Source organism: Anopheles moucheti, chromosome 3 (assembly GCF_943734755.1).
Source record: "Anopheles moucheti chromosome 3, idAnoMoucSN_F20_07, whole genome shotgun sequence".
NCBI lineage: Eukaryota > Metazoa > Arthropoda > Insecta > Diptera > Culicidae > Anopheles > Anopheles moucheti.
The window spans coordinates 56014235-56042035 of record NC_069141.1 but is presented as its reverse complement, the minus strand read 5'-3'; the positions used below and the strand labels follow the sequence as shown (position 1 = coordinate 56042035).

The 27801-nt window shown below is 46.1% G+C and overlaps 2 protein-coding genes across 7 annotated transcripts; one reads left to right on the top strand and one right to left on the bottom strand.

Moving 5' to 3' along the window:
• The first annotated feature begins 307 nt into the window (after positions 1-307).
• LOC128300795 (uncharacterized) lies at positions 308-24651 on the top strand. 6 transcript variants are annotated; one of them, XM_053036987.1, is made up of 9 exons: positions 308-427; positions 2463-2548; positions 17857-21037; positions 21105-21647; positions 22309-22368; positions 22903-23184; positions 23262-23441; positions 23533-23917; positions 24083-24651. In XM_053036987.1, exons 3-9 carry the CDS (start codon positions 17996-17998, stop codon positions 24085-24087), a joined length of 4497 nt encoding a protein of 1498 aa, XP_052892947.1. In that variant the 5' UTR covers positions 308-427; positions 2463-2548; positions 17857-17995; the 3' UTR covers positions 24088-24651. The 6 variants fall into 6 exon arrangements, with proteins under 6 accessions (XP_052892947.1, XP_052892948.1, XP_052892950.1 ...); XM_053036988.1 differs by having other exon boundaries at positions 2434-2548; XM_053036990.1 differs by having other exon boundaries at positions 336-427; positions 2429-2548; positions 21105-21569.
• Positions 24652-26612: 1961 nt separating this feature from the next.
• On the bottom strand, positions 26613-27709 carry LOC128304294 (uncharacterized). The gene is made up of 3 exons (XM_053041457.1): positions 27347-27709; positions 27166-27255; positions 26613-27087 (listed from the first exon to the last, which is right to left on the bottom strand). The coding sequence occupies exons 1-3, from the start codon at positions 27583-27585 to the stop codon at positions 26667-26669; spliced, it is 750 nt and encodes a 249-aa protein (XP_052897417.1). The 5' UTR covers positions 27586-27709; the 3' UTR covers positions 26613-26666.
• Between the last annotated feature and the right edge of the window lie 92 nt (positions 27710-27801).

Sequence of the window (27801 nt, the reverse complement as noted above, 5' to 3'; positions counted from 1 at the left end):
GCACCGTGTTATTTGTTTGTATGTTATTTAATGCACATTTTCAAGTGCATCGATTGAAATTTTATTCTATTTGACATAAGCACATAATTGAAAACGAATGCAGCATAAACACACACATTAAACACTGCTGTTTTAAGCGGCACCGCTTTCCGGAAAGCGCGCCAACACTCAATACTGTTCATGCTGAGCGAGAAGGCACGAAAAGCAGTGCAACGTACGACAGGGATGGGAATGATATTTCAGTGAGCGGTGAGCGAGTTTGTGGGTTCCACACATTGGACAAATACCGCAGCCTTTCAATTCGACAGGAACCGACCGTCAGAGCGGGTGCGTTTGTGACGTTCCTTCCCTGCGTGTACTCATATTGGTTCAACATTGAGAAAGAAAAAACCGTGTGTCGATAACGTCGCTGAAGCAGCAAAGCTGTGTAAGTAGTGAATGCGGCTTTAGCTTAGCGTGGAACCATTCACTTAATAGAGCGTGGAAATGTCATAAGCGCTCTTAATACGCCGGTTTCTAGTGGCCTCTTGTTCGCAAATAAGGAAGAAATGGTTGCCCCGTGCTGTATGCGCTGCATTCGGTTGCAAGGAGTCGTTTTTGGATCGTTTCTTTTAACTAATTGTGAAAGAAAGCGTGTGTTCCCGTGCACGTGTGTGTATGTGTGTGCATGAGTCGCCAAAAAAAGTTGTAGGAACAGAATGCCTCCCTTGCTCGTTTGCCGTTGCTGACCCGTTGGCAAAACTCCCCTTTACACTGTATCCCCCCTTCCCCTAAAGTGGGTTAGTTCGTTCCACTAAAGCCAATCTGTAATGTGGAAAAGAAAACCCAACGCAATGTAGGAATGGCGGCAGTGTGTGCGTGTTTTGTGTGTGTGAACGGTGTGTGCACCAAACCATTTCAACAAGGGAATGAGGTAGTTCGGAAAAAAGTGTGTGAGCAGGACGGTAAACACCAAACGTCACGCTTTCTATCGTGGAGCGAAAGAGCCACCCAATCGCCGATGTGCATGTGGTGTGTGTGTGTGAGCCAATGGTGCGTTTGTGTGTGGTGTCTAATGAGATGTTGAATGCGGTATACAGTGAAGCTCTTGTGCAGAAGGGAAAACGCGCTAGATCGGGGCATGCGTTTGTGTTTGTGTAACCAAAGCCAGCCAACGCCGCATGCAGGTGTGCGTGAGTTTGACGGCTCGGAGTTTGTTTTTTTATCTGTGTATTATTTTCCCCATTGCTTTTGCCTTGGCTCTATGGTTCCGTTTAGTGGGTTTAGTGTGAAGGGGCAAGCAACGGGGGTAGAGTCGTACGGTGAAAATTGTGTGTGCAAGGAAAAGAAGGGAGGAAACGAAGAGCGCAAATATTTTCCGACCAAATCCAACATGGCGTCCGTGTACGGTTGCAAAGAGGATCATCTTGAGTAGGGAAGGAGCAGCACGAAACGGGGGGACGGAGGTGATGCAGGAAAATAAACTCGTTTCCGGAAAAATAGATACAATTCCATCGTTTGATGCCGGTTGATTTTGGTGTTTGAAGATATTCTGCACACAACTGCATATGTGCGACAGATGAGCACATGTGGTACAGTGTTGGTATATTATCCTGCAAGAGTTCAGAAACGAAGGCATAGTAGTGTGGAGTAGTACAATTATTTTGAAAAATAAACAGCTGCAATACAGCACGCTCGCTCGCAGATCAAAAGTGTACGGCAGCTTTGAAAACAAATGAAACCTTGTGTGCGTTAGACCGGTTTGCCGCGATTAGTGACAGCATCGCGGCGCGCGCGTTCGTGTCAGTGCATTGTTGGCAAAAATCGGAATCGAGAGAGTGAGCACTGTAGAGCGTGCCTGCCTTAAAAACAAACACCATCAAAGGAGGCGAGTTAAGCAATACACACAAACACACACACACCCACGAACGCAGCGTAATAGTAGGCGCGCGTACAGTTTGTTTACGAGCGATATCTTCCATCAACAAGAGTGTTTTATTTTGTGTGTAGTGGTCGATCGCATACAAACCGCACCATCGTGTGCGTACAGTCGCGTGTCAGCAAGCGGTCAACAGCGAAAAAACACGCGAAGAGAGTTTTCATTCAAATGTGTCCTTCCCGTTCACACTCATTCCGGCACGCGTGCCTCCATCTCATCGGGCGCGGTGTGCACAACGACCCCTTTTGACTGTGGGCAAGCGGGAGTTGAATGACGTTTCTTCGGTTTGCTAAGCACGGAAGTGATGATCCCAGTCAGCTGGGAAATAGCTTCAGCTGGTACTGTGGATTGTGAAGTGAACCCTCTATGCTCAGCTCAAAGCAACTGTTCAAACTGTTCGTCCTGTGTTTCACACTGGACCATGTAACCACGTAGATTTACGGTACCACGAATGAAACTCGTTCATTCATAGATTATTTTGTTTTCTCTTATTTTTTCGGCCATACTCAGCGCAGTTTCAAACAATATCTTCTGCATCTTTTAGCATAAACGCTGCATCCGGCGCCAACGTTGTGATTATTGATAAACGGAGCAAGAAGAAACGAAGCCGCAAACAGCCCGATCAACCAAGTAAGAATAAGATTATTAAATTTATGTAGAATCATCGAATTTAGGTAATATAATTCTTTTTCTTTTTGACGCAAAAAACTAATTGGTCATATCTGACATAACAGATTTACTAGACTTAATTCTTATTCTATTCTGTTCTTATTAAGTACTTATCTTATCTTTGCCTCTATGTTAGTCTTTAAATAAGGCGCTTAGTTATAAGTTATGTTTGTGAAGCTTATACGGACAAACTAAAATAAATAACAATAAAAATAATAATTAATTTCACCAAGTAGGAGGATAGTCAATCCTTGGTACGGGACAGCGATGCGGATAGCAAGTGCTATCGAAAGAAGTGTGATGTGCTCTATGAAGTTTGGAAAAATGTAGAAAAACACGACACGCATTCGAAGGCTCCAACTGTCGATCAAGTCACGCTTCTTGGCGTAACGACCTACTAGGTCATGCCTGCAATTTCTCTCTTACTAGACTTATTTTACCACGTAGTCGGATTAACAGGATCAATAACCTCAATAAGGTTGAGTCCGGAATTTCGACTGCTGACTTCGTCAACCATGTTAGACTACAGCGTTTGTCAAACTTCATCCCGTATTGATGTAATATTTTTCTTTGTAAATTTCGATGTCGTGGGCATTTCCAGTCCATCCATCGATCAATAAGCAAATAAGCATGTAAGTCTCCAGGCGACGCTGTCCTAAGACACGTGATATGAATGACACCGGACGACCCATGCTGCTTGCAAAAACTGCAAAACTCCGTAGTTGGATAGACAGTCCTACGGTCAGGGGATTGACCCTGATGGGATTTTGAACCAGTTCTGTTGTGTAAAGATCGATGTCGCTACTAAATACTTACTAAATACGCTACTTTCGTGCCGCCTCAAAATAATTTGTGCAGCTCTTTTAAATAATATGTTATGTTATGAGCAACTCCATGCCCATTAGCTTGTCTATTGACCATGTGATTGCAGTACCACCATTGATAAGATCATCTAGATACGAACGGTTTATAGACAGTAGGTAGACACCTAGAGAGGGATTTGTATCTTTTCTGTTAACTCCTAGCACAGAAGAATGTATTAGTCTGTACTCTACAGCGCATCTGAATGCAAGTGATGAAAAGTTTCCAATGACTCACTCCACCTCAAGTCCCTTCGAGCGTGGGAAGAAACACTTGTATATGGATGAATTTCGCTCATTAATCGATTGAAGGTGACGTTTACAGGCAGTGTTCGTTTTACACACGGATGCATAATTTCCCAACTCAACTGTTTCCCTTTTACATGTTAAAAGCAAAAGGATTTCCCAAAATATGGTGAAAGCGGAAAAAAATAGCCAGATTTTTGGCAGGAAAAGCTTTTGTCTGCTTTGTGTACTGCCTTCCCTTAGTGGATCTACGCCATCCACCCACCACATGCCACCATGCCCGTTTCCCTTGTTACGTGCGGCGACATTCACCACCGCGCCCAAGATCTCCGCCGTCGCACAGCCACCTGTACCGCTTCCATTCCCCCCCCCCCCCCCACGTCCCTTGTTAGCGGACTTGCCATCGACCTCGGTTCCCTTTTTCTTCTCCTTGCTACTGCCATCGACCATTCCATTCCCCCCCTCCCATCCTTGCCTTGCGTTCCCACCCGACAGTGGTCCATCTTCGATATGTTTTGCGATCGCTACGTCATCTTTTCTCGCTCATTCTATTGGTTGCTCTGTGTCCCTTCTTCCACCAACCCCCACATTCCCATTTGCCGCGTGCGTTTCCGTGCGTTTGCTATCACACACCAACCCCTGGGTCCCCCTTTCCTGCCGTTAGTACCCGCTCGTCTTCTCTGTACTGCCGAGTGTTTTCTTCGTTTTTCTGTGACGATTCAATCACACATACACGCAAACTGGCACACGCGGGTTCTGCGCACACACCAACAGCAGCGGACAACAGTGTTAGACGGCAGTAAAGGCACAAGTCCGTGTATTTTCTAACCGTGTAGTTCAACATGACTTACAGAGTAGCGAGAATAAAAACGCAACTACAACACGAGGGCCTGGGTTTTTGAAACGTAGACGCACTAGGACCGGTAGGTTAGCCTAGGTTTGCTTTCAGTGCGAAAGGAGTGCCATAAGGTACACACATGTGGGCCAGACGGCACGAAGGGGATAGGGATGAAGATGGAGGAATCAAAATTACAGCCAATCCACACGCACACACACAAAGGTCGCGCAAACATAGCTTTTGGTTGCACACACACACACACACACACAGACATACACACCACACTCCTCCCCCCTTCTCCCAGTGCGTCTCGCTCGTTTAAATCGTGCAATGTTTCGCAGTGCCTCACAGTTGGTAGTCTATTTGGTACGGTTGCTTACTTTTGAGGTAGTGTGTGTTAAGTGTGAACATGTGTGCGTATTAATGTTAGGAAAAAAAAACACATCTCCCCACAATTTTCCTTGGATTCATTCAACGGGGACGGAGTCTCCGTTTTTAATCCCTAACGTTAAAATATACACAAAACCGCTCTACCTGAGGGGCTTTACCGGCAACGAGCAAGTTTTTGAAAACAACACAACACCCAAAAGATCAATGCATTCTGATCAAAGATGTTTTGCTATCAGTCAATACCAAGAAAAGATTATGATAATTATCGCGCAATAACATCCCCCTTTGGGCCGATTGGGAATCAACATTGTACAGAGAGACCTACTAGGATATGATAATGTTAACAAAAATGAGGACGCCAACATCACCTGACGCTGCAGACCTTAACCGGGAGTGCTTCTTTTTATCCTTTTTTCCCCCATCTAAAGTCTTCTTCTGCCTGGAAGAATAGTCATCCATGGCCTGCTCTAATGTGACGATGACGACGGCTGCGTCGCCATGATGGTGGCGATGATGATGATGGATCGAAGCACATTGTGCGTTTATATCTCTATGTTGGGATGCTGATATCTTCAGCCTAATGTTGCGGAGGGTGCTTTTACAGAATGGGCATTTCTTATTTGAAGTAATGTATGTGTAGTAATGTATATAATGTGTTTATACTTACTTCACCACCTCTGCTGTGCTGTGTTGATAGTCTTTGAAGGTCAATTTCCCTTGGATTAGAAAACTTTTAGGTGCTGCTCCTATCTGGAGCAGGCATGTATTGTGTGTGAGAGAAACTGCAACCATGACCTTTCTAAATACTGCGACGCGTATGCAATAGTGATTGTACCTTGAAGTTGCCCAATACCCAAAAGCTGCAAAATAGAATGTGTTGTTTTGATTATATTAGCAACCAATGTTGTTGGCCTCTATCATTTTTATCCTTCTCCACTCCTTTTTACACTCCCTGTCATCTCCTGATCCTTTTCCTCCCCCTCTCGGAACGGACAACGTAACCCCAGCCTCCACCAGTTGTTGGAGCGCAGCTTCTTCTGCCCGGGATTGATTGTGTGTGCCTTTCCTTCTCTTCCTCAAGACATCCTCATCCCCCCAAATCTTCACATTTTTGCCCAATCGTTGCGTTATTTTTTTTGGTCTTACTTTCTTCTTCCACTTGCAGCTCCAATGAACGAAGCTCCTCTTAAATCGACTCCTCACAAGATACTGCACATTTCCACCTGCCCCCCTCCGTATAAACCCACGGTTGTTTGTGGCACGCACCGCGCGCGCCATTTTTTCTTAGCACACGGTTCCTGCGTGTCCCTCCCCTCTCCCTTCTCCCCACACGATCACCACCATCACCTTCCCTTGGTCCTGCAGGTACTACCTTGTCCTGCACGCGTCTATCCCTCCATCAACCAACCCTCTCGTTGGTCAACTACTACCCTACGTCCCCACCTCCGCTACTTCACCCACCCTCCCGCGTATTCTTGTGCCGTGTCTCCATGGCAGTATCCCAAAAAAGTTCCTGAGCTGTGAGAGAGAGAGAGAGAGTGCGCGAGAGCTGCTCGTTCTCTGTCTCCTCTCGTCCTCCTGGCATCCCTTCACCCTTCATCCCTCCGGTACTTGGTTGTTGGCCCATCGTAAGGTCTATTTTTTTTGTTCTCCTTTTTTCCCCATCTCACTCCGGCACGATTAGTGTGAACCAATTTTCCTCTCATCATTGGCAGTTCCCTGTCTCTGTCACTTTGCCGGTAGTGCTTCTCTCTGCAGCATGCTGGACTCTCTTTTCCACTCTCTCGCTCTCTCTCTCTCTCGTACCAGGCGAGTTGCGTTGTTTCCTATCCTTTTTGGTATACCTTCGTCATTCTCTTATTTCACCCTGTTTCCATTTCCAACCCTCCAGTCCCTCTCTCCCTTACCCTTAGCCCACCCTTGTTCCTCTTCACACGATTCGCATCGACCATACCGCCGCGCTTCTATCCGCTATTCCGTACCGCGCGCACGCGGTTTCTTCTCAACCGTCTCTGCCCACCGCGCTTTCGCTTCCCTTTGGCCGCGCCTCTCCCGCCACTCTGATCCTCATTTCCATCGATCCTCTAACCCGGGCTTCCCCGCCCTTCGTTGGCATTCCCACACGACGTTCCCCTCTGTCCCATTGCCTACTGTTTTCGTTTCGGTTGGGAAAGAAGTTTGCACACACACACACACACACACACACACCACCGTCCTCCGAGAGTACTGTCTTCTTCTTTATCATGCATTTCGCTCCACCAAACGGTGGCAGGGGTTGTATCCGGTTGTATGCCATGCGCTCTGTACTTGCACACGTACATCGAGGCACACATACATACGCCCAACCTAAATTTGGTTATATTTTCGATCGTGGTTGTGTAGTTGTGCACGCTATTCGCACAATGTTATTTTTTTCGTGATTCTCGCTTATTATTATTATCGTAATTCATCTCTTTGTAGTGTTGTTTTCTTTTGTAGTGTTTGATATGTTTTTTTTCTTTTCAACAATTCTATGTATGTATTTGTGTTCATGGCAGTTCTTTCGGAAGGGAACATTTCAGTGGTGGGGCGAGTAGGGAAGACCGCGGAGTGGCGACAGTCCACAGTATCACGATTATGTTGAGTGTCCAAAAATTAAGCGAATCTTGGATGAGGGAGACTATTTTCCATCCAAGACACTGGCACAAATGCATCTGTGGAGCAGCCAATGGAAGTGGAAAGCAGGGGTTGGTAATGAATGTTCCAGTGTTGAGCTGCTGTACTTCAGCTTCAACTGTTTTTTACCTTCAATTACTCCCAGTAGTTCTGTCTTTCATTTCGTATCGTGACTTAAGGGACCCCCTACAATGTTTTGGGATTATGTGATCATCCAATAAGAGCTTAATTTTATTTATATTTTATGCGTATCTAGCAATAAATGTATGCACTTCCATCTGTATCCTTTAATGATAAGTTTTAGAAGGGATCCCGTCTCTCTTCGTAATGGCCATTTGTTCCTCATTATTGCGAACGAACTGTGAGATGTGGAACACACTGAATGTATTTTATGCTGGTCCCCCCGGCACGCATGTGATCCCCATTACATCACGGTGATAACAAGATCGTTAAATTTTTGGTGAACACAGCAGGCCTCGACTACGTCTCTGCACAAAGTCACCATACAGTGGCGCCACCTAGCGGAAGTGCCGAAACATTAATTGATTGCATCTGGTCTGTGCAGGGAGAAGAAGTTAAAACAACACAATTCCTAGTTGGACAGAAAGATGTAAAAGTAAAAGCAAAATTGCAATCTGGTGCATCTTTTTCGGTCGAGAGAAGTGTAACGGCAGCATCAAGAACGAAAAGATGGTGGCGCAAAGCAATGCAGTGGGGCGGAGGTAGGTAGAAACCCTTGTTTCTCGTTCCCACCGGTTGCCCCCGGGGCCCCCCGGTTCGGTCATACACAATGAAAACCGAACCCGAACAAACCACCATACCACCACGACGACGGGGTGTTGCGTCACCGTACACGCGGGGCCGCATGGTTGGTGGTAACGGCGGCCATATTGGTTTTTTCCCCTTGCTTTAGACACACGCACAAGAGAGACGGGAGTTGTCATTCCCGAGAGGAGGGAAACATGTATTTGTTACTACTACAAGAAAATGGAAAAGTTTATAAACTGTTGTAAAATTTAATAAACGCAGCATAAGATGTTCCCGTTTCGACCGATACTAATGAGGATCATGTTCGTTCGTTTGATCGTCGGTGACGCAAGCATTCAGATCTTTCGCTAATAAACACTGATAAGTAAAGATCACGCTGTGCACCGAAAATTCCAAATCACATTATGTCCTAAAGAGGGAAGCTCTAAGGCACTCACAATATAGACACCAAAAGAAACAATTTCTGGTGCATAAATGCATTGGCGGCTACACTTGAGAGTGAAAGGCTTTAAAAGGAAAGCCAGGCCCCCCGCTAATAGCGCTTTGTGGTAGACACGGACAGATAATTGCAAATTTTCCCTTATACTCACGCTTTCACTCCCTTCTTTCCATGCTGCATGTATGAAGAACCAGCAGCAAGGAGGTCACAATCGGCAGAAGGTGTTAATCAACCGACAAAATCATCAATTGCAATTATTGCACCGTATGCGATAGGGACGGACGGACTCTCTTTGTGTTCTAAAGAAAAGCATGGTGAGAGAAGCGATAGGGGATGATGATGCCACCACCACCCCTCCCACCCACCCCCATCCCGTTAATGTACGGTGGGTTTTTGGGGGGTTTGGTATAAGGTAAAGAGTGGATTGGGGAACAGAGGATGAGGGGGGATAATGAAATAGGGTTAGTATACTGTTATAATACCACCCAACATATCGTCACTGTGTACATATATGTGTGTGTGTGCTTACTTTGCGCATTTACGCCAAACGTTTTATTGTGTGCGTATCGCGTGTGTGTGTGTCTCCACACACATTGCCCGAGGGCAATAGTTTTCCGAGGCACCCCCAACGGCACTTAGGACATGGTGAAGAATGGGTGGGGTTTTGAAAAGAGGCCCTTTTACCCCCTTTCTGCTCCACTTTTCCTCTCTTCCTTGTTAGTAGTGCGTGGTCGGAAAAATCATATAATTAATGAGGAAAATGCGGGAGTAATGAGAGAAAGAGAGAGAGAGGAGGTGTGTGTGTGTGTGTAAGAAAGGAAAGGGGTAGAATTTATTATTCGTGAATGCGCCCAACCACACATACGGTACAAACAAACACATATGCTGCAGTTGATGGTAGGTAAACGTATGTGTAACAATTTCTATTTTACCTAGCCATGCATTAATGTGTTAATGTTTCTTCCCTGTGTGACAGTTTTTGCACCTCGTCCACTTGTTCGGAATTGTTTATATTTATTCATAATTGTTAAAGTAGTTTGTGGGTTGGATAAGCAATCCTACAAGGATTAATTTTCTATCACTCCATGTCAATTTGGGCCTACCACGCCTGCTGTATTCATGTGAACGACCTAAAAGCACTTTAGAGACTGGGTCGTCCGGTATCATTCACATGACTTGACCAGCCCACCGGAGCCTACCGAGTCTAGTACACTGTACGACAGTAAATTGGCCATACAGTTCATAAAGCTCGTCATTGTAGCGACTCCTCCATTGTCCTTCCACACATACTTCCTTCCAAAAATCCTTCAGAGCATTTTCCTCTCGAACGCGGCTAAGAGGGTTTTTTTCTCTTTTGGACAAAGTCTATGTCTCACAGGCGTATGTGAGTACTGGAACAATACAAGTTGTATACAATCCCAGCTTCGTTCGTCACGACAGGTGTTTCGAGAGGCAGCCATCTATCTGTACGTCACACCTGCGTACGTTAGGATTTGTGAGGGCCTGCTACCACTGGTGGTGTCACCTCCAACCCGAGGTTTTCTGCGGCCTGTTAAATCCGTTACGTGGGATAGTCGTTGGTCAATGATGTCTATGTCATCAGCGTATGCCAGGTTTTGAATTGACTACAAGTCGCGGATTACCCTCTCTAGCGCTAGGTTGACTAGTAGACAAGCTAGCCCATGGCACAACAGACCCTTGGTGTTAGCAAAGAGTCCCGAGAGTTTCACATCCACATTCTCAAGAAATTCTCAACGATGTTCAAAAGGATATGATAGGGAAACTAGAACCGAATGTGTATCTTAAGGATCTGTAAGGATCTTTGGGAATATTTATAGTTATCAAGAACACGTATCCCTTCTCTTTCCAATGCTGATTGAATTAAGGTCATCTACAGAAGGCTAAAATGTTACTAAAAACCATTGCACTCGTCGCCGAGTCGTGTGTGATCGTCCACCAACTCGAAGACAAAATGGCGCAGCCTTCGTATGAGCCGTTACAGTTATCGTATTTGTTTTTGCGTGATAGGAAGAATTGACGTGCAAGAACGTGCTTCTCGCAAGAAGTCCCCGTCGGAGGAGACAGTTCAAGTTTATAGTTCTAACCATCCAAAGACCAAACCTATTGTACCAGGTGTGTTAAGTAAACGATTTAGATCTACCATTGGTAAGAACAAATTTTGACGCTTTATCGTCCCTTTATGATGGAAAATGGCACCTTACCAAGCACTGGATGGATGAGCGCGGCGAGCATAATGTTGGGCTGCGAGATACGATGTGTTCCTTCTAGAGCACGTGTGGAAAACATGTTCTATTCCTTCTTGTTGCCTGCATTAGCCTGTTTTCATTACAAGTTCATTTGGCCGGAGTACCACGGTCAGTCAGATCGTTTTCGTCTTCAATGCACCTGTTTCGCGTGCAAGATTCCAAAACGCTTCCGCCAAATGCATTAATCGAGTGTTTTGTTTTGATGTTGGAAGACGGCCAAAGATCGTCTTAGGTTAGGTACTGTTACACGGTTGAGGGTTTTATTATTGCATTTTCAGTAAACTTTTGCTTACACAGGCCTATGCCCCCCACAGTACCATCAGAGCATAAATATTTCTGCGAGACCAGTCTGTTGACAAATTGTGGTGTAAATAGTTGGGAATTTAATGACAATTGCGAAAATGAATTAGAATTGAAGTAAATAGAAACCTCCTTAATATCAGAACCGACCTTTTGTGTGTTTATCTCACACTGGCGGTTGATGCTCTGTACGTAACCTAGCGTACTCTTTTCAGAGTTGCATTCAGTTCCAGTTGTGATTTCAGCTACTCTGCCTTTTTTGTTGCTCCAAAATAATAAAGACAAATTAAAATTAAACTTTAGTATCCACAATTAATACCGAAACTGTTTATATATCGGTCAAAGCTCAATGTTTGAAACTCTCTCGAAATTAAATTATAATTCCCTGGTTTTGTTCGTGGTATAATTGTTGAAAGTGGCAATACACGGATCAAAAATGGTGTTATTCAGCTTAAATAACATGTACTGAGCTAATTGCGATCAAATGTCGCAGGTCTTTTGCAACATTGCAAAAGTTTGAATTTTTCGGAACATGCAACATTTTGGAGCAATTTCACCACCAATACAATGCAATGTACAGCCATCATTATTGTAATTTTAGCTATCTTAAATTCTAAAGTTTATTTTCTAAGATTTTCCCATTTTCCCGTCCCATTTTCCTTTTCTTCTTACCGAAATTAAATTACGAAATAGGGAGATGCTCGATCGATTGAGAATATCGTGTGTATCGTTCGTGTGTTGTACGTGTGCCGCCACCCATCCTTCCAGTTGTGATACCTGTGCACTAGTCCACCTTTCACCCTTCATTTGGGGGCTGGTGAATTGTCGAACCACTTTCCTCTCTGATCCCTCCGATCGTACGAAGATGAGATTAGGAAGAAACCGCCACCACCACCGCCGCCGCCAACCTGCTCACGAATCACAATCGGATTGTTGGGGATGAAGTAGCAGTAGTCACGGGCTTCACGGATAGATACGGTCACGGTGCCGGTGAAGGGTGTAGTACAGGGGGAGGGGGGGGGCAAGACAGTGGAAGGGCCATTCTGCAACACACCAACACACCAGCAACGGAACCTGTGCACAGAACAAGCCCGCATACACACACACATACGCAACGCTTCAAAATCAATTCAGCCAACCCGTCGCTGCCTCTTTTTCCTCCCCTCCCCCGGGACACTTCCACACTTCACTTTCAACCCCTCGGCGACGACAACAGTAAGCAGCAAAGGGAAAAGGGGGTCCATCCAAACCTACCCTCTCGTCCACCCCCTGCCTTTTCTGCCCTGACAGCCCCCCCCCTCCTGCCTACCGGAGGTCCGTGCACACTAACAGCCCCACTTCACCCTTGCCTCCCACACCCAACCCCATTGTGTATGTGTGCTTCGTCAACATTTTACTTCTTCGTTCTTTCGTACTCTCCCCCCAACGCGTGCACTCGCGCTCTCTCTCTCTCTCGCATTGTCTCTCGCTCTCCCGTAAAGTGTTTTAGTCTCTCGATAACAGACTCCCGGCTCGCCCTCTCTCTCCCCGTCTTCCGTACCGCTGGCCTGGCTTGGCGTGACTTGGTACTTCTGTGCTTCTAGTTCCTGCGCCATCGTCTTCGGTTTGTTCCTGACCACCACGCTCTCCCCTCTTTTCCCGTGTTCCGACCGGTGTGTCCACCCATTCCCGGGCACTCCAGGCTCGGGAGCATTTATATTGGTTCTGGCAGATCCACCAAAAACAAGGCCCATTTTGCGGTATTTTTTTTTATTTGCGCGAGGTTTATGCTGTGTGCGGCCCAAGGGGATCGAGCGCGGGGTCTATCGTCTGGGTAAAGGGCACGGTGTATTGTAGGAGGACGGTGACACGACTCGGATTGACGTATTTCTGTGCCTGTATATGTGCCTGTGTGTTCGTGTACATGTGTATGGCGTACATTCGAATCCGAACCAGGCCGGGTGGACGGGGTGGGTTGATCGAGGCAAGAAGGTAAGAGGCGCGCAAGGAGGGACGGCTGTGTCTTCTGTGCGTGTGAATATCTCGCATCATGCATATGTCCCTGTGTGTGTGTAGGATGATGTTTTTGGTAGATTTTGAATTTTCTAGAAGGAAACTAGAGAGAGAGAGAGAGAGAAGATCCTTCCAAAGCTGAACAAGGCAGAGTGTGAAGGGTGAAGGGTTTTGCTCAGCAAAAAAGGACACGGCCTGTGAGGATTACCAGAAGCAATGATTCTATTTTGCAATAATTAATAATAGAAAAGCAACATTCTGGTTGAATTTTCCCAATACTACATCCTTATTGATCGAATGGAGTAAGCATGATGATAATTTTAAAATTCTTATTGATCATAGAGCTCTGGGTAATTCTAGCAATTATATAATACATCTTGCAACGTTTTAACGATTAAAGTAGCCCAATGAATCGAAAGATATGTTGATCTCTTTGCATCCAATCAGTGATCCATCCTGTAATTCCTGTAATGCCTTCTCTTCAGCTCCGTCCAATTTTTTTGGTTACAATATGCTCAAAATAATGCGTTCGGAAGGATATTGATCATCTCATGCTGTTAGTCTTGCGAACAGGAATTAAATTGCACATCGCCACAGGTGATCTTCAAATTATCCTTTTCATCAATTCTACTGCACTTTTTCCCTATTTTCCCGAAAAACACCCTCGCCTAATATATCGCCCAATAAGTAAAATATAAGTACACGCACACTACCTCACACTACCACACCACCGAGAGTGGTCCCGAGCGAAGAAACTGTACATGAGAAAGACTACACAAAATGGCGGTGCCAGATTTTTCCTACCACAAAGACCGTTGTTGCGGACGGAGGGAGAGAGGGGAATGGAGGTAGGTCGGAACGATGAGCCGAGGGTGGCCTACATCTCCACCATCACTCGGGTGTGCTTTCTCTCGTTCACGCTCCTACCCGGACCCTTACATATGCTTGCTTCCTCGTTATTAATCAAGGTAGTTCGCTAGGGGACCGACCGGGAAGAGGGGCTTTGTTTTGCGGGCCAGTTTTTCCCAAAAGCCTTAACCTACCTCTATCACAGGCGGCCCCATCTGTGCTCTTTGGGCTGTGGGCTTCCGGTGGATGCGTGTGCATCAGTAGAGCCTCCCTCCAGCTGCATTGCAGAATTGCGAAAAGGATTTACGGAAGAAGATAGAGATATGGATGCTGGAGATATTGGTATTGAAGTGGTATTGAGGACATACACACACACGCAGAGATCGTTGTGTGAACATTCGTATTACGAAATGTTTAATTTTCCCTTTACATGTGCCATGGTACATCTCCAGAAAATATTACTATCATTTTCATTTATCTCATTTGGAATGCTTTTCTTCATCACCCCGTGCCAGTCCAATTCTTGATCGCCCTTTTTCCACTCTCCCTTGTCCCTTGTGCTTGCTTGGCTCTTTTTGATTTGGTGGAAAACAAGTAGCGAAAAAGATTTCATGTAGAAACTGGCAGCATGAGTCTTGAGTAATATTTCCTCGAGGAAAGTACGGAGTCATACGGCACCTCCTTCTTCCCGACACTTCCTCTGTAGATCTTTTCTGAGCTGCTGCTGCTGCTTGTGTCAAAATCGGAAAGCCGGCAGATGAGTGTTGTGCTGTGTGGCATCAATGTGGCCGGCAGGGCGCTATGGGCTTGTTGAAGAGTGTTCGTAAGCGACCGGGGGAAGCGGGTATGCTACGGATTGACGACGACGACGACGACGTAGTTGTTGCTAAGAGAGAGATCCCCTTTCGGTTTTTGGTTGGGCTGTTGCTGCTGCTGCTGTTATTGCCTTTCGGAAATGGGATGCCAATCCCGGATTGGCAAGGAAAGGACGGGAATGTGCATGCAATATTAGAAGAAGAAAAGGCTACCGGTGCTGCCATCTGGTGGTAGATTCGTAGCAACACCCCCGGTTGCTACACCGAAAGTGGGTGCGATAGAGGCAGGGCGGGTAAGACAGAGACGGAGATAATAAATGGTGGCGGGTCTTTTCTGGTGGCCACGCTGGCCTGTTCCTCGTGTTTCAGTGTATGGGGGTGACTAAGCGCGCGCGCGTTTGTGTGTGTGTGTGTAACATTTGAGCCCCTGTTTGTATGACGCTCTCGATTTCCCACCGCATTGTTCCTCCATTGGCACTACAGTACCTTATCCTAATGTATAGCTCAGGCAAAATCCATCCAAAAATCGCTATACCATTAGGCAAAATTACTAGAATTTTGTGTTAAACGAAACTTAAATTAGCTCTGTATGTAATATAACCGCTAATATGACATTTTCTAATCGATCTTCTTCAAGAACGAAGGTTTACGATGAAGGAAAGTAATGATATTCAAGAAGTCTTATCTACTAAATAGCGCTAAACCTACTAAATTTGCTGTTCACATCATTTTCCACAACTTAAGCATAACCATTTACAAAACAAATAATGTTTTACCACCGTGTGGGAACGTATGGCTGCTTCACCAGCAGAGAAAAACGTTCATCGATTGATCTGCAACATCGCATGGTTCATGGCCTACGATGGCATTATAGATTCCGGAAAATATATCCGAAACCGTGCGCGTCCTTAAATTGATCGTAGTGTGCCGATATTATTACTGCACAACCCATGTCGGCGAACAGGTAGACAACGGACGCCGGTTCGCAAAAATTGTTGACGCTGGGCCACCATTTTGTGTGTGCCTGCGTTCGGGATCTTCCCCGCACATTGATCCAAGGGGGTAGCGGGGAAGGGGTGCGATTGCCAGCAACGCGGAGGCGCACGCTGTAAGCGAACGATAGACATAGACGGTAAATGTGGTGAATGCGTTAAAGCGAGAAGCGGTGTGAGCGAGTGAGCGAGAGCGAACGAGCGAGCGACAAAGTGTAGAGAATGGGTGTGTGCGGGAAGGGAAGAACGGGAAGAACGGGGTCAGCGGGGTGAAGAAGGTGGTGCAGGGAAGTGCGGGGTAGGTGGTTGTTGGTGGCGGCGACGCGCAGTGAAGAGAAGTCATCGCCGGTTGCGGGGCACATTTTTGAGAGAAAGAGAACCCCGCTGACGCAGCCAGCAACTGCAACAACAGTGGCAGCACCACCAACAACAACAACAACCAAGTTGTTAAGGCGCACAGTAGGCTAGAGAAATAGAAGAGAGGCAAGGGTGTGTGTGTGTGTGTGTATGCCGATGGTTAAAGGGGTGGGGGGAGGTCGGTGGGGTTGCCAAGGGGAAGAGGGAAAGAGAGCGACTGCACGAAAAAGAGAGTAAGAGAACGTGGGAGCGGATCGTTGGCCACGGGGTAGCGGTGGCGGTGGCGGCAGTGTGGTGGGTTTGAGGTTTTTGGATCGGATTGCTCGCGCGGGGGTGATGAAAAGAGGGTGAACGGGAGGACGGGATGGAGCAAACTGTCAGACACGTGGCTTGTCGGTGGGGGGAATGGCAACGGCAGGAGATGTGATGAAGCGCAGGAATAACCAAAGAACCAAAGATGCAGGAGGAAAGGCAGGCAAGGAAGGAAGAGGAAAGGGATGGATTTTGTTTGTATGTGTGTGTGTGTGTGTGTGCGTGCGCGCGTGTGTGTGTGTGTGAGAAGATGAGGGAAAGGGAATGGCTGGGCAAGGGATGACGTTTTGCAACACCAGAACATACCAGGGGCCGGCTTTTGATGGTGGTTCTGCTTCTGATTGCCTTCTCCGGCGCTGAGTGTGTTGAGAGGGGGAACGTATGTGGGTTAGCTGGGTAGGGAAGCGAGTGGAAGGGAAAAGGACATGGGTTCCATAGGAGGTCCATTCTATCCACATCCTGGTCGAAGTGGTCCCCGGATCTAACGCGTGTTTGGTAGCAACGGGTCAACGGGGGGACGTCTAGGCCCGGGATGTTGAAGGTGTGCGTGTTGAGGAGGGGTGTTTTTTATCGATTAGTTCTCCCAAGCTGTGGGATAGCATAACCGGTGGCAACGGGTACGGTATGCTGTTGTTGGGGGGAGTGCCAGGTGGAGATCATGTGTTTTTTTACACGGTTTGTGTGCGCTGTTTGTGTCCGTGTCCGTAAGTCTTTTGTCTGTGTGTGTGTGTGTGTCAGTTCACTACACTCACACTCAGGTTTGGGTTTTGTATGTGTGTCGAGATTTGGTGTGCCATACTCTCGACATTTGGTGCGCTGCCTTGGCCAATTTTCCAAACGCCCCTTGTGGAAAGTTCCTTTTCTTCTGGCAAAATACAACAGCCCACAAATACCAGTGTGCTCCGGAGCACGTCAGAGGTCGATATTTTGGACGATACACACGAAGAACCAAGACACGACGCAGGGCAGGGTAGGGTAGGAAGGCAATGGAAGGACAAGCGAAAGATTAAGATGATTTTAAGGAACTTCTTCCACTAAAATAGTATATCTCGCATCAAGAATGGTTGGACCGTCTTGAATGATGATCTTTGGTAAAAGATATGCAAACCTTTATTGCTTATAGAGAGATGCATTGAGTTATTATGCTTTGAATCTAATTGTATTCGCATTCTTTTTGTTCTAATTTTAGCTCATTTATCATCATCAACGCACCATAAGGATACATTAGATTGTGAGGCGACTACAACGGAGCATAGAATATCCCTGGGAAAGGATTCGAAGCAGTTGTACAGCACGCCGTCAAAGTGGCGTCTGACGACGGTGAGGAAATGGGCGAGGTAGGAGCAAATGCAACGGAAACGACTGCACCAACAGCCGACAGTAACAAAGAGCCAAAGGAAAATGGTGAAGTGAACGGGACGAACAAGAAAGTCGCCTTGGAAGAAGATGCAATCGCCGTCAAAGAGGAGCAAACGGAGGAAAAAGATGATAAATCAGATGAGGAAGAAGAAGAAGAAGAAGCAAATGGGACAAATAGTGAAGGTGATTCCAGCGTAGAAAAAAAAGCAACTGTATCCGGTAAGGATTGTGCGATCGCAGTGAAAATTGAGGAATCAAAGTCCCCCCAGGGTGCGGAAACCGAACCAGAGACGAAAGAGAAGAAGCGGAACAATAGTAATAGCGATAATGCTGCAGCAGCGCCATCTGCGATGCAAAAGTTGCAGCTCAAAACCGAAGACAACAACGAGGAAACGTCAAAGAGTAATGATGCCAAGGGAAAGTCTGATCTAAGTAGCCGGGATAGCAGGGAACGCGAAGCCAGCAAAGCAGAACAGTCAAAGTCCTCACGAGAAGTGTCACAGCAGAACGAATCCGAACCAGAGGAAACAATGGATGTGGATGAAGAAGGTGATGTTGTTCCGGTTGAACCCGAACAGGGCACAGAGAACGGTGGTAAGGATAGTGTAAAAGCTGTAAGCAAAGAACAGTCCAAAACAGTCACCGGTAAGCAGGTTGCAGAAACCGACGAAGATGAGCCGATGGAAGTTGATGGGCTAGGGGCAACGGTTGCCACCAATGGCCACAAGGAAGCGAACATTGAAGAAGGTTCGGTTGGGCGGCCAGAAAAACCGAACCGTGATAAAACTTCAACCGAGCAGCAGAAGGAGAAGACGAGTGATAGGATCACGGCTAATGAGGATTCGTTGGAGAACGATGAAGACGACAAACCTGTCAGTATTAATTCCGACTCCGAGAGTGAGGAAGATCAAGAGCTTGGGGAGGAGTCGCAGCAAGTACGTGACAACGTGGATCCGGTAGATGCACCAACGGTGGCGGCTGCAGCTGCAACTAAACCGGCAAAGGCAACCAATGTTATTCTGGTGGATGAGGGTGGTTTGGCAAAACTCAGCGCAACCGGCACGAAGGTGATAGCGGGAGAAGCGACGGATGCGAAGAGTACCGCCAGTGACAGTGTACCTAGCAACGGTGTTGTTAATATTGCCACTAGCAACCAGAACGGTGACTGTGATGGGGATTTAACGATCCTGAGCGACAAGGAAGATGACTGTGTGGTGATTGAAGACGATGACGGAGAATCGGACATTTCCATGCCGTCCGCTAATAATTCCCACAATAGTTCCCGAAGAAGCATTAGTATGAAGCCGGAGGCACCAAATTCGCTTGTGGCGGGTGGTTCCGTAAATCGTATGACAATCGGCGCCATGCAACAGGGCCAGGGTATGTCATCGTCCATGGACGATGAGGACGATGATGATGATATCGAGGAAATCATTGACGACCCGCTTTCGTTAAACACCGCCAGAAATCTATCCATGAGCGGACGCTCCCCGATCGGTGGCTTCCAAGGAGGGGCTGCGACCAACTTTAAACCCCAGGGTCAAAAGTCTCTTCTAATGAACACCTCCGCAACCGGTGTTGGGGCTGGTAAAGAACCAACACTGGTGTTAATCGATACCAATACGATGATGAACAATGGAGGCTCTCAGCGCACTTCGTCCAATTTGGGCGTGACATCGTCACCGAACGTAAATAGTAGTGCCGCGAATCTGCTAGCAAAGGCCAGTAATGCCGGAATTCTTGCAAACGCTAACGTCAGCCCCGGCGGACAGTTTAATTCGCGCAGTCTACTCAATTCTTCCGGCGTGGCCAACACGACTGCCGGTGTGGGAATAGTTAACCAAGGGGGTATGATGGGAGGAAAAGCGGGTGCTGCGGGGTTAGGTCCTGTGACGCCGCTTCTGCCAGCGCTGACGGATGATATGTTTGTGCTGGAAGCACCTTCGTTCATCGTGCCGTACATATACGAGAAACCGCCAGTGGACAACCTGCGCGACATAGTAGACGAGCTAGAGGAGAACATAAAGGAACTGCGCAAAAAGCTGGAAGAGTCCGGTGTGGTACCTCCGTCAGTAAAATTGGCTAACCAAGGTGGAGGTGCTGCAACTCCCGACCAGAGTAAGGACGATGAGGGTGAAAAGAAAGACGCGCTAGCAAACATATACGGTGGCGGGGACAAAGAATCGGACAAGAATAAATACAACAAAAAGCGGAAACGAAATAACGATGACGACGATGATTGGGACGAGCTGGAAACGTCCACCGACGACGAAGCGTCGGACGAGGAGCAGAAGACAAAGGTACTGATTAAGGAGGCAAAAGCCGATATCGAGGCGATCAAGGAGCAATTCATTTCGCCGGTTGACAAGGATGACCTCAGCACCGGTGGCGGCGGTTCGAACGATCCGAAAAAGTCAGAAAACTATTTTGAAAATCCACTCGGCAAGTTCTTCATGAACATCGGCATCAATCTGGTGCAGGAGTTTGTGCAGACGGATCTGTTGCGGCAGCAGAAGCGAAAGCGGGACCGGGAAGGTAAACCATCGCCGAGCACGCAGCTCGCCATAAATTCGCTGATGAAGAATCTCGAACAGAGCAAGGAAAACAACAAACCGTACAAGTTCGAGATGAAACGATGCGAGTACTGCCCGTTCAAGTCGGAATCGGCGCTCGTGATGGCCCATCACTACGAAACACCGCACATGCGCAACTTTATCTTCAAGTGCAACTTCTGCGCGTACGAAACGAGACCACCGCACGACATTCTGTACCACATGGAGGCGGTGCACAACATTAAGGGCCGGATGGAGAAGGCGCTGTCGTACCATCACTGTCCGAACTGTCCGTTCGAGGACAATGGGAAGTCGAAGCTGGCCCGGCATGCAGTGGCCTGTGCGAAGAAGTTCCGACCCGAGCTTAACCTCAACCCGCCAATCGACTGGGAACCACCGGCAAAGATCCCGCGCATCAAACCGAAGCACGGACTTGTCGGAACCGCTACGGCTTATCAGGTAAATGGAGGTTGATCGCGTACCCAACACCAGAGAACGCTTAGCTTAACGTGTATTTTACTTTTAGGCTATGACGGCTCAGCAGCAGAAGAATATCGCTCTTGCCAATCAGCAGCGCATCAATCAGCAGCAGGTCGTTACAACGCCGGTACACCTACAGCAGCAACACATGGCACACAATCAGATCCAACAGCAGCAGCTTGCCGGCGTTGGTCAGCAGCATCTTGGGTTGGCCGGAACGAATGCGGCCACCGCAGCTGCCGCACTGAACAATGCCGCATTGGCTAACCTTTCTCCGGCGGCGCAGGCCGTTGCAATACGGGCCCGTGCGGCTGGTATTGGCGGTGGTGTTGGTGGTACCGGTAATGTCGGTGGTGGCCGAGCACCGGCCATCATCCCGTCGCCCACCGGCATTACCGGTGCGGGTGGAGTGCGAACGGCTGGTACTGGTGGTGTCGCCGGGGGCATGAATGCGAATGCGCTCGCTGCGTCGGCCGCCGCCATTCGGAACACACTCGCCGGAGCAGGAATGGTAATACCCACTAACCTTCAACTTTCGGCATCGGCATTAGCCGCTGCTGCTGCTGGAGGATTTAGTAAATATCTGCCGGTAAATTGCCATCCCGTTTTTTTTTCTTTTCTTTATTACATTTAATTAACAATGAGTTTGTTTGGAGATTAATTTTGAATTGGTTTTTAGTAAAACTAACTGACCACACACCACACACTAATTATGATTGAATATTTAGCAGATTAACACAATCAAAATGAGTACGACAGTTGCTACGTATGTACAATTGTAGCACCAGACACCAGGCATTGTGAACAAACTTGACCGAACTCCATATCCATTATATGGACATAAGGTTTATTTTCTTATGGTGTAAAATGGTAAAAGGTTGTAGCATAGAGAAATTAAATTGTGTAAAGAACTCAATTATACAACGGTTTCGTCACCACTAAAAAGGGATTGCCTTTTCCGGTGGGGGAGACAATACATGTAACTAGAATTCATTTTATCTAGAGCATATTTTAACGCAGTTTGATTATTATTTTGCACTATTGCGCATAACTAATTTTAACTAATTTCAATCCTTTCTTTTTTCTATTCTCATTTATGATCCTCAACTCTTCCTCTCGCTCTCATGCTAAACACCCTGAAACCGTCTATTAAATATTACTTCTGCGCGCACCTGAACAAATGTTTTCTGCACGCATAAACAAATGAAAACACACACAACCTTCAAACAATGAACACACAATCCGAATAGAAATCAACCAACGCCGGACGATCTCTTCTAACCAATACCAATGCCTCCATCACAATTCAGGTTGGTTTTAGTTATTCATTTCTTTTATAGTTTTGTTCGTTTGTATCGTTTTTTGATTTGATATTATGGTTATTTTAGTTTAGTACTTGTTGGAAATACAATAGTTTTCAGTTAAAGAATTCGATCCATTCATAAAAACGTAAAGGAATGTTTTAGGAAAAATAAAATTTATAATCAAGTAACCATAGGGCCAAGGAAGAGCAGGAGAAGCAGTTTTGTAACCAGATCCAGAGAGGAGAACACATAGAACAGTGATTGAATTGAAGTTGAATATCAGTTTGATGTTGATAGTAAGTTAAAAATAAAAGGCAGGTTATCAAGAAGAAATACACAACGTAGGGTAACTCACGCCAACAGTACTCGTTTTTAGTTAATTGTTTCCAAACCCTACCGCTTTAACTCCACCAAATGCTATCACCTATCACCTAAATTAGTGGGAACTGGAGTAAATGTAGTTTTGTCACAAAAAAAACACTCTTAATAAATAATGTTTATCCACCTTTTTCTGCTTTCCCATGATACTAAATCGTGTAGAACGCCTCGAGTATGAAAACGACAAAGACCGCACAGGCACCAAGCATCTCGATTACGCCACTACCACGGCAGTCTGCTTCGAACAGCAACAATTCTGTCGCCAACATGTCCAACATTGCCGGTGCCCTGTCGAAACTGCAGTCCCAAGGTACGTCCGCGGTAAAGCCGGGACAAAATCCGAGCGGTGGCAAGATGTCGTTCGTGGTGTGTGAGATCTGTGATGGATACATCAAGGATCTGGACCAGCTGCGCAATCACATGCAGTGGATACACAAAGTGAAGGTACCTATTGCTTGACTGGTTTGTTGGGAGTTTTTGTCTAATTGCTAACTGTTATCTCTCACTTTTTGTGTTTCCAGATTCATCCCAAGATGATCTACAACCGGCCGCCACTCAATTGCCAAAAGTGTCAGTTCCGGTTTTTCACCGACCAAGGCCTCGAAAGGCATCTGTTGGGTTCGCACGGTTTGGTGACAAGCTCCATGCAGGAAGCCGCCAACAAGGGCAAGGATGCTGGTCGTTGTCCAGTGTGTGGCCGGGTAAGTTTCTGAGGACACTGTTTACGTTACTGGGATATCTTCTGCATGGTAGTAATGTATATTATTTTTTCTTATCAATAATAAAAAATAGGTTTATCAATGGAAGCTGCTAAACCATGTATCTCGCGATCACAACATGACCCTGAAACCTGCCCATCTTTCGTACAAATGTACCGTCTGCACGGCCACGTTTGGGATGTACAAACAGTTTGAAAGCCACGTCTATTCCGCGCATAGTACGGTGGCGAAAAAGACGGCCGACGGCAAGGGCAACAAGGGTATGGGTGGAGGCCAGCAACAGACTTCATCCGGCATGGGTGGCGGGTCGTCGTCGTCCAGTGTCGGGCTAAGAAATCCATTCGGTGGTGGCGATTCACTGCTGAAACCGCTAAAAATTAATGACGAAATTACGATCATCCCGCAGCCGACATCCAACAAGATGGCGAAAACGATCGAACTGGAAAGTCATGTTATAGGTAACTGAAAACATTGTATTGGACGATGTATTTCAAGAGCAAACTCACACACTATTGGAAGTTTTTGGATATGTTTGTTGCTGTGAATTTGCTTTAAAACGTCCATTGAAATGTATATCGACTTTTGATTTTTATCTTAACACCTTTTCCACTATTTCGTTTTAGATTAAACCTGTGAACTAGAAAAGGAAACAAGGTCTTTTTTCAAATCACAACTCCTATAACCGATGGCTTTGGATATTCACAACGGGATGATGAGGATCGAGGGCCGAGATAGGCGGAGGGATCACACATCTTTTCTTTCTTCAAATCTAGCTGCTGATCCTCGGCCTAGAAAGAGATTGTATGTTTCCAGTACAGAACTACCCAATCCTGCATAATAGCGGTTTTTTCGCGATCGAATTGTGCAAACTTATCGTGAGTGAAGCGTACGCATCTCTGCCGTTTCGCGATCATTATACGCCGCGACACGTGTGACACGTGTGTTGCCGTGCACCACCGAGTGTGTGCATGCGAACACCGTGTAATGTAACCAACGGTCGGATGAATTGTGCTGTCCATTACTTTTTTTTTCATTACGTTTCATTAGGTAATTTAATATAACGAATTTTAGACACGTATCCTTTCTGTGTAAAATTGTTAAGGAAAGGAAAGGTAAAGCAAATGAAAACCCATGTAACATATTTGAAATTAAATTGTGTTTAATGTAATAATAACTACTCCTGTAACTTTTATTCTAGTTTTGTCATTAATTTTTCCTACCCTTGTGTAATGAGCTCGTGGCGCGGTACGGCGATGATGTGTACGCTATGTGTTTAGAATATTTAATTTACTGTTCATACTTTTTCCGTTGCACCTTCGAATGATAGTGAGACGATGTGGAAAGATCAGTTGCTTTGAATAACGCCTTTGAGTGCTATCGCTCGTGTGCGCGTGTTTCGTCGACGATGGCAAAGCAATTTAAACAAGTTCCTAGATTTATATCGGGAAATGTCGTCGTTATTATTCGATTGATTGCAATTTTATCTCAGTCTTTGGAGTGTGTATAATGGACAAGAGGAGAAACTATGCCGTACAACGAGACCATGTGTGTCAGTTAATAAACAAAAGCAACAAACAATAGTACGAAAATGACTGTAGCGGTTCACTATTAGATCCCCTGTCCTTCTAACCTAGCGTTCGGGCGGCTCATCCGATCAGCAAAGGGCAGACAGATTTATCGCAAAGCAAACCCGATTCTCTTATCCTAACACACAAACATGGCTAGCGTGTCCGAAATAAAAATCCGCAAACTAGCACATGGCGTAAACTTTAGTGTATAATAAGGAAATAGCTTAAAACACGTCTCACAGAGTATGGAAACGATAACGAAATACAGAGCACGCACGGAAAGCATATAACACAGGTTTGGTGATGTAGAAACAAACGAAAATGGGGAGAGGAAAGAAGCGCAAACCTCACAGATAGCAAGCTTATTTCAAGACACCTGTACGCTGGAGGAATTGAGGAGAAAAAATGTATAAAAGGAATGGTAAAGTGAAAAAAATATAAGACTCATTAATCCTGTTAGTAGAACGAGAGAGGCAGAGAGACATGCAGAAAAGTAAATACCCGGTGGTGTAAAAAAAAGGTTGGCACCATTAAAAAAACAAAAAAATAATTTACCATACGATACGTACGCTAGGGCGGAAGAAAAGATTCTTTATAATCCAAATAAACAGTGCAGATAACTGAATTGTTCGTCACATACTCTAATATGAATACTTCCTTTTCCGAATTTTAGATTCCCGGATGGAAACCGCGCATTGTTTGCCCTACCCTGTGTTCGCAAAGCTGGGTAATATTCCACGCCCTAAAGCCATCGTCACCATCCGTTGTCATACGGCGTGATGATCGGCCTGTCTGTCGATTGTTGACCGTCTACTGCTTGGAAGTGCTAATCATTGACGTGATCGAGCGCTGATCAAAACAGCTTAACGGATGAATGAAGTAAACCGGGGGGGTACATTATTAATGATAATGTTTACTGGCCCCACGGACGAGTTCCCTGACGCGGTTTGTTTTGTAAGGCGGCAAACATTCCCTGGGGGGGCGGTGGTACAGGTAACCGGAACCGTTTGACTAGAGGGACGGTATAATTAAGAACTTCCTGGTGCGGAAACAAATAGCGACATTGAATGAATTGGCAACAAATCGCCACGGTGTCATCATAGGATCAGTTCCGAATTGTCCGAACGAGACGGCAAAGGAAAGGGCACGTGGATTACTTCACATTTTGAGCTTTAATTTTTAAGAATTCAAAATCAAACAGTAGTGATATTCACTTAAAGCACAAAATCACGTAGCGGTGGACATCATTTAAATTCCATAGAAAAAACACGATTTGAATAAGGTTTAAGCTCTTAATGTGTATTTGAGTTTTATGTAATTAGTGGAAGTAAACCTTAAAGGAAACTTGAAAAGAAATTCTTGCATCCCTGTCCTTTCCATTCCATTGGTTTTATGGACGACATAATTAGGAAGGTCTTCCATATTTGAACCACTTTTTTACACTTTTTTTATATACCTACATAACCTCCCCTAATACTGGTTAGTAGGTTCTTTCTCTCAACATCTGAGAATGCAGGGAATTGGCTTTCCAAAGAATGAACAAACGAATACAAATCAGTAAAAGTATATTTTATAACGTCTCTCCCATTCAATGTAAACATAAACTTATGCGCTAAAACCTGACACATCATCGCTCCCTCTACTCATGCTTTTTTTCCCCACCGTCCGCACTACCGGACGATTGTTTCGTTTTAGTCGTCAGTCCAATGACCGTCTCATCGACGCTGGCCGGCACCAGTGGCTGACTGACCGAGGTTCCGAATGGTAAACTATTCAGTCCCTGCTTGCTATTCAACAGGACGGCCGCATCACTAATGTTGTGTTTGTGCACCTCCACGTACGAGCTGTTCGTTTGTGAAATGTTTACCACCGTACCGGCGATCGGTAGGGCGGAGAGCAGATCACTCAGCTGGGTCGGTACCGTACCGACGTGAACCGGTGCAATGCCGGTAAAAACTTGCCCCTGTACGCTGGTTTGAATCGGTACCGGGATGTCACCAAGGTTGAGATGCGTATCGTTACCACCGTGGCTGAAGAACGACAGATCGACCTGCTGGTGACTGCAGTGGGAGAAGGAATGCGAAACGAAGTATTAGCACAGGGTTTAACAGGATTTGTAAGAGGATGTTCCGACTTACGTGATGGGTTCATCTCCTTCCTCGAGTGTTTCATTCTCAGGAACATCGGCAAGTATTCCAATTTCATAGACAATCGCCTTGATCACGTACCTGTTGCAAGTCAGACAAAGAGCAAGAGTCATTTTAGTTATTCCATGGATGATTTGATGGAGTGTTAAAAGCCTGTTTCCTGTCCACTTACAGTTCCTTGGTAGTATTGGAGGAGCTGTTCGTTCCCATGAGTGCAGTCTCATCACTTCCAACGGTCATTCCATATTCAACCGGACTGTACAGAGAGTTGAGTGGATGGCCTTGATCTTCCTCGGACGCAGAGGAACTATCTATTGGATGTTCCTCCGGCAGTGGTCCTGCTTTCACGCACAATACACAGCACATTAGGGCCACCGTAACCGCCCAGAAACAGGTGCTTTTCGTAGCCATTTGTTTTCTGTTCTGCACCGACACGTGATTATGGCTTAGCTAAGCGAGTGCCGTAGAGGATCGAACGCGCACAGCTCTTCGTTCCGGACGTTCACATGCGAATGACACCGTTCTCCGGTGTGTCCTATCGGGTCTATATATATATCTCTCTCTGTGTATTTCTTGCGGGCCACACCAATTTTAGCACACGGATGTTAGCTGGCACTATGACACTCT